This window comes from Microtus ochrogaster, chromosome 6 (genome assembly GCF_000317375.1).
Source record: "Microtus ochrogaster isolate Prairie Vole_2 chromosome 6, MicOch1.0, whole genome shotgun sequence".
Classification (NCBI taxonomy): domain Eukaryota; kingdom Metazoa; phylum Chordata; class Mammalia; order Rodentia; family Cricetidae; genus Microtus; species Microtus ochrogaster.
In genome coordinates, this window is record NC_022013.1 from 19,492,076 (window position 1) to 19,511,828 (window position 19,753).

Below are 19,753 nucleotides of genomic sequence, written 5' to 3' on the forward strand. Positions count from 1 at the left end.
TCAGTAGCCCGTGTCAGAGGCAGGAGGGTGTCTAGGGATCTGGTTCAGTAGTCAGTGTCAGAGGCAGGAGGGTGTCTAGGGATCTGGTTCAGTAGTCGGTGTCAGAGGTAGGAGGATGTCTAGGGAGCTACTTTGGGTAAGAGCACCCATCATCAGTTGTTACTCAGTTCACACAGGTATCTGATTTCCAGGAAAATGACGGACAGAGGGCTCTCAAGGTCAGGAGAGGTCAGAGTTAGAAAAGTGGATGCCAGAGGTGTCTGACAGCACTAGGGGAAAAGCTCTCACTCATTAGACATGGGAAGCAGGCCGCAGAGGAAGACTGGGAAAACTATGGTTCAAGATCAGGCAAAGGAAGAAAAGGAGAACAGTGATTTGAAAAAAATGGAGAAAATAAAACATACAGCCATAAAAACAGCAGACTGGTAGTGAGAAGGACTAGGAAGAGGGGCCAAAAAGATCTGATCACAGAACAAAACTTTCAGTTATCTATGACAAGTAAGGTTGGACAGCTAAGGCTCAGTATGGTAATACAGAAACTGTATTGTGTTAAAGCTAGGACAGAAGATCTTAATTATTCTCACAAGAAGAGGGAGGGAAGGCAGGAGGGAAAGAGGGAGGATGGGAAGAAAAATGTGAAGGGGAAGGAAAGGCAAGAGGAAGAAATACAAATGGCAGCATAGTAGATGAGGATGTCAGTTATTTTGTGTGATCACTTTGCTGTGTAAGGTGAAGCATCAAACTATGCACCTTCCACGTTTATCGGTTTTATTAATTTTACCTCAAAAAAAGCAGAAAATTTTGCTAACTTTTTAAAGGAATAACTCCCTATGAATTTCTTGCAACTGGCCAGTTGGTCTTCCTTAACTGAGGCTTCATTATGCCATCTTTCAAATGTGTGATGCTCAGTAATTCCATGGGATCACCTCTGATTGGATCCAAAGCCTATCAGCGAGATGAGAGTTGACCTAACAAGCCTCAGGTAAAGCACACAAGATACAAACTCATAATGGTTTCCTCTAGGGCAGGAGAAACTAAACAGGAGTTGAGAGTTGAAAGAATTCTGCTTTAATTTTAACATTTTATTCTTAAGGAATATATGCATATGTGATAAAATCTTAACTGCTAAGAGACTGAATGGTAGGAACACACACATTTGCAACATCATTTTTCTATAGCTAAAAAAGTATTTGCTTGTTTGCCCTACTAGGGGTTGAACCCAGGGCTTGGTGCACGCTAAGCAAGCACTCTGTCCACCCCTGACCTAAAAGCCTGCCATCTGTCCTCTCCAAATGATGATGAGAACTATGTGTGTAAGAAAACCTGAGTTGAGAAGAGAGTTAACTGGCCTCTAATAAAAATACCACTATTACCTAAGAAAAAAAACACCTTCCACAGCATCTTCCTCTATTAAAATGGGGTTGGCAAACGTTACAGGTCCCAACAAAGGATACAAGGAAAAAGGCCCTGCGGATGTCATCCGGATCGAGCAGTCGAAGTTGAGCTATGTCAGTGTTACAGGTGAACTGGATGCTGCCAAGCTGAGAGGCAGGAAGAAATACATTAATAAACAGTAGTATTTAGCTTACAAACTTACAGACACATTAACAATGGCTAATCATTTATACTGTGCTTACATAAAAAACAAATACAAAAAAACCCACAACAGTGAAATAGTTTAATGACATCTTAATAGAATTCACTGGAAGGAAAACATGTTAAAAACATGCTAAGTGGACTTGTAGTGTCATCATGTCATTGAAGTAAGAGCTGGTCTCCTTTCTACCCTATATAAATGTTCCACCTTCAAACTGCTATTCAGAGACCACGGTTATTAGTTTTCTTGTCTTCTTAGGTCAGTTATATAACACTAAAAAATATTTCACAAAGTAAATATTTATTCTCTTACTTGTCCTGCTAATTCTATTTGCAGATAAATTATTATTTTCCCTTATAAAAACAAAATACTTCTGTCTTTGATAAAAAGGGAAAGTCACACCATTAAATACTGTGGAGACATTCTTGTTTAGGTCCCCAACCCCGGAAAAGAAGCCAAAAGAGAGTTGAAAGGAGAAGTCTCCCCCATTGCCATACTCGATATAAATAAAGAGCAAGTACTGGGTGCTGCGATCTTCTTTTCTGAATACAAATGGCCTTGCTGTCTGTTAAAAGTAGGGTTTGAGAGCGATGCAGTGATTCCCTCTCCTGAAATACTACACTGCTTTCACACACACACACCAGCACAACTGCTTCTGTGCTGTGAAGTGATTCTGAATGAACAACACCTCCTGGGAGGCAGCTGGAGCTAGGTAAGGGCGGAGGAGCACAGAAGCGCTCAGTCTTTCTTCATCCAACCTCAGTAGACTGAGCGGTGCGTCACCAATGTCTCAGAGCCACCTCACATCTACAACAGGTGAGAGACATCACATAACCTTCTAACTCCTCAGGAGGACAAACAACCCTTTTAAAAGTGGTTGACTTTTGTCCAGTCTAGGCACAGCATAGAGTGTAAACTGTGGAAGATACAGTCGGAGGCCAACACCATGAAGACAATAGAATAAGCACCTTGGACTATGATGGCTAGAGAAACAACAATGGGCACGTAAAGAGCACCGTATGATCGAGTTTAGCGTCAAAGGGAAATCTGGAGGTAAACCAGGTATGTGAGCACGTGCTGGGAGACAATCACGCAGTGCGCATGCCACAGCATGCCTGTGCAGACACCGGCTCTCCACTTCTCCCACTTACCTCAGACCACTAAGTGTGCTGGCCAAGTATCAAGCACTTTTATCCATGAGATGTGTTTCTTGCCCTATTCATATTTTGTTAATCTGATTCTTAATAATTTTCCGGGAAAACCCCAACATATACATGTCATACAAAACTGTACAATTGTATTTTGTTATAAATGAAAATTTCCTTTATGTATAATTGTTGACTTTAATTATCAATACGAGTAAAATTTGCTAAGGTTTTAAACTGCTAGATTTCTGGGCAGAAAGAATTTTTGACAAAATAACAGTGTAACATTCTCATAGTGCAGAGAATGTTTTAAAACAGAGCAACAGTTGTTTGGATGGCTACCTTCTGTTTGCAGGAAACGCCAGGCTGTTGTAGGGTCTCTTGTTCCATGTGTATCCAGACAAACATCAAGCAGGACAACACTAACGGAAAGAGAGCTTCATACCTAAGAGACAGGAAGTGAGAGCACAGAGATGAAAACATTAACAGAGAAGGCTGAAAATCAAAGCCAGAACTCACTCTTAAAATAATTGTGATGGCGGCTGGAGAGATGGCTCAGCAGTTAAGGGCAATTGTTGCTCTTAAAGAAGACCCAGGTTTGGTTCCACATCGTGGCTTACCATACTCTGTAATACCAGATCCAAAGGATCTGTTACTCTCTTCTGGTCTCTATAGGTACCAGGTACACACACAGTACATATATGTAAAAGCAAAACAGTCATATACATGAAATAAATGTTAAAAATAATTGAAGTAATACTCAAAATCTTTTAAGTTCTCCAGACAAAAGTAGAGAAACATACATTTAAATTTCAACTTTAACAGTATCTTATTTTGAACTTAATTAAATTTTGAGATACATGTTTAAAATAGTGGAAATTTTTAAAACCATTCCTAAAGAAGGTAACAGCTATTCATAAAAGAAAGAAAATGCTAAGACAAAGGTAAAAAGATAACGTGGAAGGTAAAAACACTAATATATGTATCAGGGCAAAACAAATATCCCCAGCTTCCTAAAAGGTAAGTTTTGATACAGGAATACAAACCCATAATAAGAAAATAAAAGGGTCCACAAATGCATGAAAATATGTTTGACTATATCAGTAACTGATATGGAAATCAAAACAAAAATGAGATGCCAAATGTACTTACCATGTTTGTCAACATAAAAACAGAGTTGAGAAGAGTAAACTGAAATAGATTCCCATACTATGTATATAGAAACACTGTATAGTGGAAGACCATCTGATGCTATGAGTCAAAAATATAAGAAACATTCATAAGCCACAATATAAGAACATTAATTCTAAGAAAAATCATGTATATGCACTATGAGTCTTACTGTAAAGAAGTTTACAGAAGGGGGCAATAAAGATGTGAAGGTCTTGCATATCCACAGGAAAGTGATTACAAATGTACCTGTACCTCTGTAAGGTGGAAGACAGTAGACATAAAACAAAAAAGGAAGGAAGGAAGGAAGGAAGGAAGGGAGGGAGGGAGGGAGGAAGGAAGAGAGGAAGGAAAGAAAGAAGGTGGATGGGAGGAGTGGGAAGAGAGAGAGAGAGAGAGAGAGAGAGAGAGAGAGAGAGAGAGAGAGAGAGAAAGAGAATGAATTGAGGTTTTTTCACACTGCCAAGCCTTTTCAAGACTACTTCTGCTCTAGCTAGGGGTAAGTGCGCCACCTCCAGATCCCCACATGCTCCACTGCGGCACTTCCCATGCTGCTTTGGTCACACAAACACGTTTAGACTCCGCCTACTTTATGAACAGAGTCTGGCGACTATGCAAGTCTAGCTCACATGAAGTGGTTCTGAAAGAATAACTAACTTTATTGGAAGCTACACAACAAAAAGACATACGTAACTTTGCTTCATTTTTCACCACTCTAGGCCCTATGACACTATTCCCAGACATGAATGTGCAAAAGGAACAAAATGCTTTCAACTCTGCCATGATGGTAAAATACTGAAGACTGGGCAGAAACATCTAGATTTGAAGAAATCCATACAATCACCTTGTGTTTAGGATATGGGATGTCCGAGGATATGAGTATAGACTATATACATGAGAAAATATCATTAGCAAAATGGACAGAAACAGTACAAAGCAGTCATTTATAGCCCATTAAAATTGCATTTAGCATTCTTACTTGAAGGAAAAATAGCATTACTAAGGGTATGATAAAATGACATCTCTTGTAGTTTGTTGGTGATATAAAATAGCACTGTCCTTAAAACAAATAGAACGTTTTGTTAAAAAAAATGTTCATGCTTAATGGACCTCATACATCACTGTAAAAACCATACAAAAACTATCTAAACTCACAAACACTCAAACACAGAAATAGCCAGTTTCATAGCCATCAACCCAGTTCCATTATTCAAAATCTCTTCACTTCCTAACCCACAAAATCAACTTTCCAGTTTTTACTGTTAAAACTGCAAAACACGATTCTTATTTTATAGCCATGAGCAGCTGCACTGCAGGCCTGCAGTACAGTAATAGTCCCTTGGGTGTGTCTGCTCAGTGCTCAGGATGCTGGAAATGTGAAAGACAAAAACTGGACTAATCAGATCAAGAAGGTGCATTCCCTAGGAAAAGGCAGATGATGACTTTGAAAATATTTGTCCATTTTTATTTTCTATGTATGAGGATTTTGCTTGCATGAACATGGATGCGCTACATGCATGTTTAGTATGCAAGCAGGCCAGAGGAGGGCACTTACAGAAGGTTATTAGTACCATATATGTTCTGGGAACTGACACCGGGTCCTCAGAAGAAGCAACCAGAGCTCTTAAGTGCCCAGTCATCTACCACGGCACCAAGACTTTTACAAACAGATTCAGCTGTATATGAAAGTCATTCTTTCTAATAATACACAATCACGAATCACTCAGTACTTCAGAGCCCTGGCCCTTTCTAAAATGCAGACAAGATCAGAGAGAAACAGTCCGCTAAGAGACATTACCTCTTGAGACAATTTTTCATATACATCCAGCAAATCTAAATTAATATGGAAAGACCAATAAAATGTCATCGTGGACTAAGAGTATGTAATGAAATACTGAGCCCTAAATTGCAATCTTCTGGTTTGGCCTCTGGGCAGATTGGAATGGGCTGAAAATGCATTTAGATTTGTATTATATTTTGCTATGGAAAGGGATAATGTAAACAAAATTTAAAAGGGAAATATTTAACAACTTAACAGACAAATTATTTTCAAGAATTGTAATAGCTTTCATTTGCATAAAATTAATTCAGGGCTGATTACTAATGAGTCTCTTTATTCATTAAATCAAGGATGTATTGTTATAATTGAATATTTCTATTACTCTATAATACAATAAAGCTACATTTATTCTAAGAACCTCTTATGCTGAATATTCACTGAATTATATAGAGAAACTTCTATTTTGTTCAAAACAGTGAAGAACTACATGATTTGCAAAACTGATAAGAAACCTAGAAACTGTACTAATCTGAGTGACTAGAACACGCAGTTTCAAGACCCTTTCCCAAGCTAAACCTGGACTCTGAGTGATGGCTCTCTAATGCATTCACTAGTGAGGTCACAGTCAGCAGTGACATTCTGATTTTAGGCACGAACTTTCCTGATCTTGATTTTCTTAAAATAAACTAATGTAATTTTGATAATCTGTTTGAGGGTCTCTCAAAGACCATTAAATTGATGATTAAAAACACTTTTATTCGCCGGGCGGTGGTGGTGCACGCCTTTAATCCCAGCACTCGGGAGGCAGAGGCAGGCGGATCTCTGTGAGTTCGAGACCAGCCTGGTCTACAGAGCTAGTTCCAGAACAGGCTCCAAAGCCACAGAGAAACCCTGTCTCGAAAAAACCAAAAAAAAAAAAAAAAAAAAACCAAAAAAAAAACCACACTTTTATTCATTATATATTATTATAAAACTTGTCTCAAGGGTAAGTTATAGAATAAATCACTCTATATTAAGAATTTTTTTTTTTTACCTACAAGCTTAAACTATTCTTTCTTTCTTCCTTATACTCCTTCGTTTCTAATCCAGGTCTATTTCTAAGATTTATATTTTATTCTTTTTTATTAATTGAATTTTTTTGACTGCCAAAAATTGAAGCCAGACCTCTGTGCATTACAGACAGAGGCTTCTACACTCCCTGTGGGATCTCTGTCTTTATTGTCAGCCCGATGGACTCTAGAATCAGCTGGGAGACGGGCATGTATATGAGGGATTATCCTGACCATGTCAATGGTGGGAAGTACCATTGTGTGGAAGGAGACCCTGAACTGCACAAAATGTAGACTATGAGCACTAGCATGCTGTCACGGCTGGTGGGCACAGATGCCTCTGAACAGTGGTGCAGCCTCTGACACCACACCCTGGAACTGTAGTCCGGAACTAACCCCTTCCCTGAGTTGCTTTTGTCAGAGTATTTATCACAGCAACAGGGAAAGGTTTTCAAAGGACAGGTTCCTGCTATATGGCACTGGCTGGTCTCAAACTCAAAATCACTGCCTCCGCCTCCTGAGACATGTTCCACCGTTTCTTTAAAACTGATTACACATTCCTTTAGCCCCCAAAAGGTCAAATCATTACTAAGTGACCGTTAAAAAATCAGCACATATTTCTTCATTCTAAAATACTTACTTTCTCAAGCAAACCCCTAAGTGTGATTTGTTTTGTTTCCAAGACATGGTTTCTCTGAGTAGCCTCGTTGTCCTGGAACTCACCCTGTAGACCAGGCTGGTCTTGAATTCATAGAGATCCACCTGCCTGTGCCTCCTGAGTGCTGAGATTAAGGTGTACGCCACCACAGTCAAGCTAAGTGTGTCCTCTTAATAGAACAATATCATCCCCAGAGAAGGGAATTTTATCCTTTAATTTATTATGTAAAACAAAAACTTTTGCATATTTTAATGTAAAGACTGCTAGTAGAATAGAATTATTCTAAAATTTTAGCAGTAATGTGGGGAAATGAAAAGTGTCTCCAATTATGTTTATCACTATTGAATAAGAATAACTAGATTCTCACACACTTTAAGACTTATTTAAAAACTGCACATCTCAAAGCAAGCTCAGCATAAGATTTCTTTATTAAGCATCGAAGGAAAGTTTTCATGGTGTCCATGTTATATGTTCATAGCTGTGTTCCAAAAATATGTCAGTCAGGGAGAATGGAAGAAACAGGATATGGTGGGACCTTTGGTGAGAGGGGATTTACTGCCCGCCCCACTTCTCAAAGTCTAGATCACATGGGATGCTAAGGTCCATCGGCAAGAGCTTTCAGAATGTCTCTGTAATACTTAATTAGGATGGCTAAAATTCCTGAAGAGTGACTCAGGCCTTGGACCCTAGATGGTCCTAACCTGTTGATAGCATCATGGTGAATACTGGGCTGAGTCTAATTTGCGTCAAGATACCATATATTAGCCCAAATTTAAACTATCAGTGGTCTTTACTCAGCTCTTCTCTCCTATTTATCATTTGTTCTAAAGTAAAAACTCTTTATCCTCATAGGATGTAAGGAAGGACTAGCAAAATCAAATTCAAATGACATGCCTGGAATGTCCGTACTCAGGAGCCTGGGACTACACACTGAGTTCAGTTGGAGTGTGTATCGGGAAGGCAAGAATTCTTCCCTTCAAAGTCAACATGGAAACTATAAAACGGCCTTCACTAAATTTTAAAGTAATGTTTCAGGGTTCATGACAAATCAACCCACCAGATTCTTTGTTTAAATCTATTTGTTCAGAAAATTTCAATTCTGTTTTAACTGTGCACGCCTTTAATACAAGCACTCGATGCAGAGTCAGGCAGAGCTCTGTGAGTTCCAGGGAAGGCTGGTCTGTACAGTGAGATCCTGTACCAAAAGCAAAAGGAAAAAATGTAATGTTTAAAAGAGATTTCTTTTTATACGCATGCATGTTTTCCTGCCAGTCTGTGCTCATGCATGCAAGTTCCTGCAGAGGCCAGAAGAGGGCACTAGATCACGTGGAGCTGGAGATACAGACATCTGTGATGCTGGGAACTAGGCTTTTCTGCTTTTGAATAGGTTTTAAAACAAAATAACTTTTTTTCTTAAGTACAACAAGAAGAAATGATGCTGTTTTGTGTTACAGACAAATTTTTCTTTCCCTTCTAGCTGTATACTCCAATCACTTATCAGAATAGAGATCGTACCACTGTGGGAAAATATATTTAAAAAATCCAACAAAAATAAAGATCATTCTTAAAAAACTCTTCAGATTTAAAATTCTGCCATTATCCATCAGGATTTCCTAATACTATAATTAAATAAAATTTCAGCAATTACTACAAGTAAAAAGAAATAGCAGACAATACTATGAAAATTATGAGGAAAAATAAAACAAAATTTTAGATCAAGTTATTGATGTGTGATTTCCCCTCTTTATGCTGTGATTATCATTAATGAATAAAGAAACTGCTTTGGACCTATAACAGGGCAGAACTTAGGAAGGCAGGGAAAACTAAACTGAATGCTGGGAGAAGGAAGGAGGCAGAGTCAAGAAGAAGCCATGGAGAGACTGCCTGAGATAGGCATGCTAAAACTGCTGGCAGGCCATGATCTCATGGTGATGCACAGATTAATGGAGATGGGTTAAATTCCAATGTAAGCATTAGCCAATAAGAAGCTAGAGCTAATGGGCCAAGCAGTGACTTAATTAATACAACTTCTGTGTGATTATTTCGGGGTTAAGCGGCTGGGAAACTAACTAGCAGCTTCTTTTACCTACTCACATAAAAAACATAAAATATTTATAATTTATTCTTCAATATTTAGAAAACATTCTTATTTCCAAAGCTTAGCTACTAAAGGAGAAAAGTCAATTTAGCATTTAAAATTTGCAACTGTGAAATTATATCTTAAGAAAAGTTTATACATATATGTGCAACAATAATAATTTTAGAAGATGTCATGAACTTAGGAAGGAAAGGTGGCGTGGAAGGGATTCGAGGGGGAAATAGAAAAAAATTTATACCCTGTACTCAGAAGCAAGTAGGTTGGCATCAGGGAAAGAAGTATGCTGGAGAGTCGCTGAAAGAGAGCCGTGGAACTCAGGAACGGCACAACCAACGAGGAGGCTGCAGGAAAAGAAGAGCCCTGTGTCAGCTCCTCAGACCCAAGAGACCCACCACCACTCACGCAATTTAGGCTTTGTATGACCTTACTACAATGCCAGGGTTTCTGTAAGAAAACAACGACATTACATTCTTAACTACAATTACACCTTGCTTTAATTAGATCATGGGTTAAGTAACTCAGATTATCTCAACTTTATCCAAATCAAATCACTATATCAACTCCCAAATAAATAATTTCTTATTTTCTCATGAAATAAAATGTATTACTTAATGTTCAGCAACTTGTTTCTTTGACATTTATGTCGTAGTTCAAAGACAACAAATGCTCTAGACATTGATAATGTCTAATGTCAGAGAAGCAGGTACTTCTTGTAGTGTGCCACCTGGCATATCAAGATCAGGAAGGCATGACTTCACCATATGTCAGAGTTGTGGAAGACAGAAAAACAAGATATTCCATAACAAAACCAAATTTAAACAATACTGGTGTAGGAGATCCCTTGTTTGTATGTTGCTTTCATTGCATATACAGAATGGAATATTCAAAAACAACTTCTTTTAGAATCACTCGGGAGATGTTATTAGATGTACATAAGTCCACAGTCTAATCATCAAGCCATAAATATTCTATCAAGTAACTCTTGTTAATCTATGTGTGCTCACGAAAGTTCTACTTTTCTTTGTCAATTCCATACAGAAATAGAAATAATAGCTGGCTACATTTTCCTTCATCAAAACTGCTTCTTTCAGTTCAACAGAGACATAAAGGTATCATTTTTAAGTTAAGAGACTGAAGATAAATTTTTCCAATTTGGTTCGAGGGGCCACTTACCTAACGTGGCCCAGCTCACAATCTGATTCATAAGAGGCAGGCCTTCTTTCTTTAGCAGACTGTGGTGGGTGCTGTATACAACATACATAGAGAACATTGTACTCAGCATCTGAAAACACACACCAAACTGGTTAGCAAAGAGAAGGCAGGGAAAGGTGACACATTAGAAAGAAAACGCCGAGAAAGCTCTGAGGAGAACTGGAACATGGCTGAAATGCTGGGGCTGGACCAGGCTGCCTTCTTGTGCTCCAGAGCTATAAGCTAGCACTGCATGCTGAGCCCCAGACTTGCCTGAGGATGGCATGAGGCACACACACTCTCAGGAGCACTACAGCGTACCTCATCAATGTTTCTATTGAGAAGCATCTGTCACAAATGTTGAACATTTCTTAAATTATACAAATAGAGAACCTGGAAACAACCTAGATGTCCTTCAATGGAAGAATGGATGAAGAAAGTGTGGAATATATACACATTAGAGTACTACGCTGCGGTAAAAAACAATGACTTCTCAAATTTTGCATGCAAATGGATGGAAATAGAAAACACTATCCTGAGTGAGGTATCCCAGACCCAAAAAGAGGAACATAGGATGTACTCACTCATAATTGGTTTCTAGCCACAAATAATGGTCATTGAGTCTATAATCTGTGATCCTAAAGAAGATAAATAAGAAGGTGAACCCAAAGAAAAACATATAGTTGTTATCCTGGGTATGGGAAGTAGACAAGATTGCCAGGCAAAAAATTGGGAACTTGGGGGTGGGGTGGATGGGGGTAAAGGGAGATGGGGGAGAGAAAAGTATGAAGGGGAGAATGGGGGGAACTTGGGGAAACGGGATGATTGGGAGAAAGGAAGGTTGGATAGAGGAGCAGGGAATCACATATCTTAATTAAGGGAGCCATCTTAGGGCTGGCAAGAGACCTGAACCTAGAGTGGCTCCCAGGAGCCCAAGGCGATGTCCCCAGTTAGCTCCTTGGGCAGCTGAGGAGAGGGAACCTGAAATGGTCCTATCCTATAGCATTACTGATGAATATCTTGCATATCACCATAGAACCTTCATCTGGCGATGGATGGAGATAGAGACAGAGACCCACATTGGAGCACTGGACTGAGCTCCCAAGGTCCCAATGAGGAGCAGAAGGAGGGAGAACGTGAGCAAGGAAGTCAGGACCATGAGGGGTGCACCCACCCACTGTGACAGTGGGGCTGATCTAATGGGAGCTCACCAAGGCCAGCTGGACTGTGACTGAAAAAGCATGGGATAAAATCGGACTCTTTGAACATGGCGGACAATGAGGGCTGATGAGAAGCCAAAGACAATGGCACTGGGTTTTGATCATACTTCATGTTCTGGCTTTGTGGGAACCTAGCCAGTATGGATGTTCACCTTCCTAGACATGGACGGAGGGGGGAGGACCTTGGACTTTCCACAGGGCAGGGAACCCTGACTGCTCTTTGGACTGGAGAGGGAGGGGGAGAGGAGTGGGGGGAGGAGAAGAGTGGGAGGAGGGGGAGGGAAATGGGAAGTTGGGAGGAGGCGGGATTTTTTTTCTTTCAATAAAAAAAAAAAAAACAAATAGAGAGTGTGTAGTTTAATGCCTTTCCCACCTCTGTTCCTCTGGACACAATATCCATGCATTTATTTACTCAACACATTTTTGCTGGTCCTGGGAACTGAGACAGTGTAAGTGCTCATTACATGTTACTGGATCGGAGGCGTCAGCTTGACGTCTGTTTTCATAAAAACTGCTTTATTTAGTATAGTCTCTCCCTTAGTTTATGCATTGTCTCCCTTTGTGCTGACGTGCTAGACTTGAACACTTTTAACAGATTTCATATTCATGACAAGCAAAAATATTATCCAGCTATATAGAAAAATAACTAATGATCCCTGAACCAGTGAACTGATTACCATTTTAAAGAAATTACCTAAAGTATGACCACAAGAAAATAAGCTCTCAGAGTTTACATCAGTGGTCTCATGAAATTGTAGAGATAAAATGAATTTATTTTGTCTCCTTGTGGCATAAATTAAGATACAAAAAGTGCTGTGAATAAGGCAATGATGCAATTCTAATTCTTGCTATTACACGACACTGTGGGGGTTTGAATAGGAATGGCCTCCCTAGGGAGTGGCACTAATAGGATGTGTGACCTTGTTGGAGGAAGTGTGTCACTGTGGAGGCGGGCTCTGAAGTCTCACATCATGACTAGTGAGATCAAGACAGAACTCTCAGCTCCTTCTCCAGCACCATGTCTGCCTGCAGGCTGCCGTGCTTCTCACCATGACAATAATGGACTAAGCCTCTGAAACTGTAAGCCAGTCGAAATTAAATGCTTTCCTTTATAAGAGTTTCCACAGTCATGTTATCGCTTCACAGCAAAAGAAACCCTAAGTAAGACAGACATATTTTAAATTCAGAGATGCCAAAATGAGAAGGGAAAAAAAAAGCCTTGGCATCAATAAAATATGTCAGGCAGCACAGGAATTAAAGCAAATTATTAAAAATAATACAAGAACTTTATAATGGAGTTATATAATACTCAGGAGTGTTTCTAACAAAGTATATAAGGACTTAAGCATCAAATTTTTCCCTCCAGGAGTGAGAGTTAGGAACACACACTCCTGTCAAAGCTCTCATTACTGTAGGCAGATTCTGTCAAAACCACCCCAGCTTTAGAGGAAAGCCAGTAAGTATGCCATTTATAATGAAACATATGTTCGTAGGCTCAAAAGGATGTTTACAAAGAATTTCTTGTCTACTTATGCGTTGAATATTGCTCTCCAAGAATGAATGTAACTTGTTATGCCTTTTAAGCATGGTACATTTTTATTTCACACTGTTTTGTTCTGAGAGAAAGCATTGAGGAGGCTCATACAGTTTTGTTAGAGCTGCAGATAAGGTTATTTATCCATTAAAGGGCAGAGAGAAGAGCTGATGTGGAAGCGGTGAAGGGGGAACTCATGTGGGAATGTAAGCTACTGCAGACACTTTGGATATCAATCTGGAGGTTCCTAAAAATCTAGAAACAGAACTGACATATAATCCGGTTGAACCTCTCTTGGGCATACACCTGAAGGACCTTATGTCCTACTACAAAGCCACCTGAATACCCATGTTCACTGACACTCTATTCTAATTGCTAGGAAAGAGAAGCTGGATGGCTGCTAACAGATGAAAGGGTAAGAAAAACACAGCACAATTTACGATTGCTAAATTTGATGGCCATGACTACTGCACACATGAACGCATAGCGCTATAATTACCTGCACAAGAGCAAGCCAGACTACATTATGGCATAGATGGGGGAGGTGGTCTCTAGGCATCACCACCAGCTGTGGAGCTATTGGAAGCTGACACCCATACATCTAAGTACAGCGCTAGATGGACTTGGTGTTACATATACATAATGGGATATTATTCAATTGTAAAGTAAAATGAAATTATGAAATTCATAGGTAAATGGATAAAATGGAAAATAATCATTCTGAGATACCTGAAACCCAGAAAGACAAATACTGCATGTTGTCTCCTATATCTGGAGGATCAATTTGATTCTTTGGATATGTATGTTTAAATTAGAGTACCAAAAGATGGCAAGAAACCAGTATGGGGCCAAGGGAGGGCATCCAAGTTGTTGGTCAGACTCTTCTCAATAATATTATAGGCTATCGCCATAGCTTTCAGTTACCCTCGTGAGCTTAATGGTAAGATTTCTGCTGAAGACTCCACATACGTGAGTCATAGGACATGGAGAAGTTAAGTGGTACCAACCTGGAAGCTGCATCCCAACTCCCTAGCTTTTACAGTGCAGGAAGGTGCCATGCATGTTATTGGGGGAGAAAAACAAGCAAAGTTTTGCCCAGCTGTGTTCCCTTCCAGTTGAATAATGATGAGACTGGCAATTCAGGCCCACTGGTGGAATAGTTGCACAAATATAGGAGTAACCAGCCACTTTCTGCTTGGACTTGCCCTCCTTGACAAGAGGGAACTCATTCCTTGTATTGCCAACTGGACAAATACAAGGGACTGGCGAGGTCACAGGCCCTAGATTGCAGCCTAGCACTATGATTCTGTTAAATGGACGCTAACTGTCCCCTAAATTCTCATCTTTATTCCCATACAGCAGAGCACCTTTCAGCACTCATCACAGGCACTATTTTTTATAGCATATGGAGATCAATACAGTGTACGCTTGGTCAACATGCAGAGAATAAGAGATCATTGTGAAGGGGGGATGGAAAGATTGTAAGAGCCAGAGATGACAGCACCACTGCATACATGAATTCACAACTGCATGCATAGGCCTGCAGGAGATCAAGCCAGCCAAAATCCTAGCACACACGGGGAGGGGGCACATAAAGCCCCGTCCCTCTCAGAGAAGTTACTGGCAACTGATGGCTTCTGGAGGATGAATAGTCAGTTTTCTTCAGGAATGCAGCAGAAAGTAAATTTAGTGGATTTAAGAAGCGAACGGTGGTGGTGCACACCTTTAATCCCAGCACTTGGGAGGCAGAGGCAGGCAGATCTCTGTGAGTTAGAAGTCAGCCTGGTCTATAAGAGCTAGTTCCAGGACAGGCTCCCAAAGCTACAGAGAAACTCTGTGTGGGAGGGGGGAGAAGAAGAAGCAAACATACAAAGTTGGAAAGAATAGTGTTGGGGGATAAGGGAGAAATTGAAAGGGAGGGAAAGGGGAGTGGTTTTGACCAAAGCATATCATAGGCATGTATAAAATGCTAAAAAAGAAAACCAACAAAAAAAGGCATAAAACTGAAGGAGGAACATATTCATGGGGACATGAGAGTAGCTGGCAGAGGAAATTAGGGATTGATATAATTATATTTTATTGTTTATATGTATGAAATTCTCAAGAATAAAGAAAATGATAATAAAAATAAATACATTTAAATCTTAAAATAAGAAATAAAGCCTATTGCTGAAAACAAAAAATATTAAAGAGGATTGTTGAGGATTATTAGCCTATTAAAAAGTGCTTTTTATTCTTATATATAAAATTATATCAGTTTATGAAATATGGTACTATGTAATCTCTATCTTTTACAGTCTCATTAACTATTTGCTACACTGACATTAAAACACAAGCTGGCATTAAATTACTGAAAATCATACATCCTGTAAGCAGAATATCTGGGCACCAACAAATGTTAAAACACTGAGGTTAATGTTCTTTCTGCTGTACCACAGCTGGCAACCACCTCAAGCCATCTCCTGGGCCGTCACCTCCAAGCAAATTGGCGTATGTGGGGATGGCACAGAATCTCTGCGCAGAGGAAGAACTTACAGCTCATGTTTGGTTAGTAAAGATGGCCTAAAGTCTCCTTAACTGCTGCTCTGGGAATCTTTGGCTATGTCTTACTGACCTTTTGCTATTTAGCTTTATTTCTGTGTGCTAAAATTTAAACAGAAAACTTACTTCCCAGGTGAGTCGTAAGTGATAGGAACACAGGAGTGTAACAGAGCATAACAACGGTAAGATACACTTTATTATATGGCTAGTATGACATACTATTGAACTGTAACTGACCTGTAACAGAAGCACCAACAGCTCCTCCTTTGCCAAAGTAGTTTTCCTTTTTGTGAGAGTTGTTACAATAGCCAGGGACAGCAGAAGAACCAGCAAGCCCGCACCCATGCTGTTTCAAAACATAGTTCACATTAAAACTTTTCTAAAGAAGCATACTAACGACAGTATATGAAAACAAGAGACACTTTACGCAAATGCAGAACTCTCAAGCATTCTGATTAAATCCACAGGAAGTAGCAGTAAGGCTGGCAGAGGAATTGTGGGAAATAGCAGGACAAGCACACGACAGGGCTCATTGTAACCACTCTAATTCATCCGTGTCATCCTCTAACTGCAAGGCTTCTTAATCTGAACTGGGCAAACACACAGAGAATATAAAGATAACTAAACAATGACTGTCGTCATGGGCCATGCAGATTCTAACTCTGAGACTCACTCACACAGCATCCCCTTAGGCCAATAGCTCCTTCCTGTCACTGGTCCTGGTATCTCTCAGCTGGCATGGCTATAAGGTAGGGCAGTGGTCCCAAAGGTGTTGAGGGAATACATCACCATACACGTATCCTATAGATGATGAAGTAGCTAATTTCCTTTTCTAGACCATCAGGAAGATGGTCACTGAAATCACAGGTAACTAAAATCAAGGAATTTTAGCTCTATTTCTTTCTTCATAAAAATTTGATTAATATTAATTAAAGTATGTTCAAGATACAATGTAGAACTCAAATTAAGAGAACTTAAAAAAATGAGTTTGTTAGAGAAATAAGCAAGTGTAAATGCATGGTTAGATATAGGTCAAGAACATGGTAGACATTTGTTTTAATTTTTCAAATAATCTCTGAGAATCGTAAGACAGTAACACTTTAAGATGTATTATAATAAAACTCAGAAAAAAATGTTTGCTTTTTCTCTTTCCTTCCAAAACTAAGTTGCATTTTTACTCATTGGCAACTCCTTTGCATTGGTACGCTCGGCTCTCAGGAAGCTGATGGTGACACTATACACCTATCTGCTCTTCTTACTTTATGCGTAAATGGTTCCCGTATCTGTTTCTGCAATCAGAGGATGGAGCTGTTGTGAGAGATCAAATGGGGATGGAACTTCCTCTTTGAACTAAGATAAAATAAGTTGCAAATAATTATAGGAAGCCAACATAAATTTAACATTAAGTGTAACTTACATCAAGTTTAGAGAGAAACACCATAATTTTCAAAACCACAAATTTGATTTTTCACATTTTAGAAGATGTATTTGTTTTCTGAGTCAGCCTTTAGTGGAATGTACAAGTGGCAAATATCCACAGAGACCATTTATGCATTTTTTTTCTTTCAGCATATTATAACTTCCCCCTAACTATGCAAACTGCTTGAGCAAGACAAATGGGCCACAGCTGTCAAAAGGAAGGAAAGGGCTTTACAGGGACACCAGGAGACCCCGCTTGTGCGAGTTCTGAACAGCGGGAGCAGGGGCTGACCCTGACTATTTACTGGCTTTGGCACCCTACTCCTCATACTGGGTCACAACGCGCGGTCTTAATATACGCAGAGGTGCTTAGTCTTACTGCAACTTGATATGCCATGTTTTGTTGATGCTCATGGGAGATCTGCCCTTTCCTAAACAGAAACAGAAGAGGAGTGAATTGGGGGTGAGAACAAAGTGGGTGGGAGGAGCGAAGGAAGGAGAAACTGCAGCAGGATGTAAACAAATATGTTTATTAAAAATTAATAAAAAAGAATTTCTTAAATTAACAAATCATTTTAAAATATTCAATTAATCTTCCAACTGTTAAAAAAAAGATACACCCTCATATAGTAAAGGTTAAAATTCCTTTTAAAAATTCCCAGAGTGAACCAGGCAGTGGTGGCCCATACCGTTAATCCCAGTACTCCGGAGGCAGAGGTAGGAAAATCTCTGAGTTCAAAATTAGCCTGGAACAAAGCAAGTTCCAGGATATCCAGAGATACAGAGATATCCTGTCTCAACACATTAAAAAAAAAATGCCCAGAGGGCTCAGATGTAAGCAGCGAAGGTGATTTATGTGATTTATAACAAGAAGAATGGAGGGGGATGGAATTCATGCCTAAATCCCAGTACTCAGAAGGCTGAGGCAGGATGCTGAGTTTGAAGCCAGCCTGGACTATATACACAGGCTCCACCCATAAATAAGTAAATTAGTTAATTAATTAATTAAAAGAAAGAAACTGCAGCAGTTAGATGAAACAAAGACAGCTTCGTAAAGCACAGACACACAAGGACATGCACACACATGGCAAAGGCAACCAATTGTTTTTAACATTTGTCCATCAACATTGGGAACATATGTAAAACATAGAATTTTTTTCTGCACAGTTTGAATGGATAAATATAGAAAAGTTTCCTAGCAAGTACAGGTCCCAGGGTTGATTCCTAGTCCAGCAGACATAACAAAATGAGTCAACAATGGCCCTGCCCCTTGCTGAACACTGGAGAAGGAGAGTTGGCCCTGCACCCCATGGCAGAGCTATCCCCAGCCCTCACCATGGGCATCTGATCCCAATGGCATGGTCTAGGAGAGCTGGTTCAGGCCCTTGCCTGAGGAAGCAGTCCTAGTGGACCCTGACCAGCTCAGCAATCACCCAGACCCTCATCCTGGGCTTTGGGGTGGCCCATCTTAATATCTACCTCATCTATGACCTGCTGGAGAGAGTGAATGGCCTGAGGAGCAATAACCACAGGATCCCTATGACTGAGGGCAACATCAGGATAGCCCAGTTTCAATAAGGATCCAGTAATGATGGTGTTCCAGAGGCCTTGAACCAGATCAAACTCACTGCGGCCAACAATTTGCAGGTGGGGCTGACTAGACAGAAGGTGCACTGTGTGACACACAGATCCCGGTGACACTAGGATGATTGATGAGGCCTTGGCAAGACAAGGAGAAAAGTAGCTTTTGTTTCATTTGTTTTTAATTTTTTGGGGGGTATGTTGTAGGGGCAAGGGGCAGACATAGAAGGACTGCAAGGTGAACAAGAGTCACAGCCTGATATGAAATTTCCAAAGAATCAATAAAGAATTATGTTAAAAATTAAAATAAAATCAAGACCACACAAAATAAATGTAAAGCTTTTAAAAAAGAGATTCCCCCCCGACCATGAGTAAAAATAATTTAATTCAAATAAGGCAAACTTGAATTTGTCAATGGCATTTGCTATGGTCACACTCAGAGGTAACACTTCAGCAACAGAACATGTTCACATGTTACTAAAATTTTTGCAGATTCCATAATATCCAAAGTACAGGAAATCTTGAAGCACTTTCATTGCCTGTGAAGGTCTGGTAGCATCTCACAGAGATCATGCCTCGCAGGTGATTGGCTGAGATTATAACAAGTAATTTTACATTAGTATTTTCAAGTTCATCCATGCAACGTTAGACTCACGACCAAGATTAAGGTGAATTAAAGTGTTATTGGGGCTGGACAGGTGGTTTCAGTAGGCAAGGGCACTTCCTGCTCTTCCAGATAATGGCAGTTCAGTTCCCAGCACCCTCATAAG

General features: G+C 39.8%; 1 protein-coding gene across 3 annotated transcripts in view; it reads right to left on the reverse strand.

Moving 5' to 3' along the window:
• Positions 1-19,753, reverse strand: part of Pign (phosphatidylinositol glycan anchor biosynthesis class N) — a 113,924-nt gene that overhangs the window by 32,883 nt on the left and 61,288 nt on the right. For 2 of the 3 annotated variants that reach the window (XM_013346689.2, XM_026779799.1), the window contains 5 exons: positions 16,221-16,329; positions 10,671-10,779; positions 9,736-9,838; positions 3,085-3,187; positions 1,455-1,541 (listed from right to left, as the gene is read on the reverse strand). In XM_013346689.2, the coding sequence (XP_013202143.1) occupies positions 1,455-1,541; positions 3,085-3,187; positions 9,736-9,838; positions 10,671-10,779; positions 16,221-16,329 (511 nt within the window). Of the gene's footprint in view, positions 1-1,454; positions 1,542-3,084; positions 3,188-3,623; positions 4,170-9,735; positions 9,839-10,670; positions 10,780-16,220; positions 16,330-19,753 lie in introns of those variants that run through there. The other variant, XM_026779800.1, reaches the window with a different exon arrangement.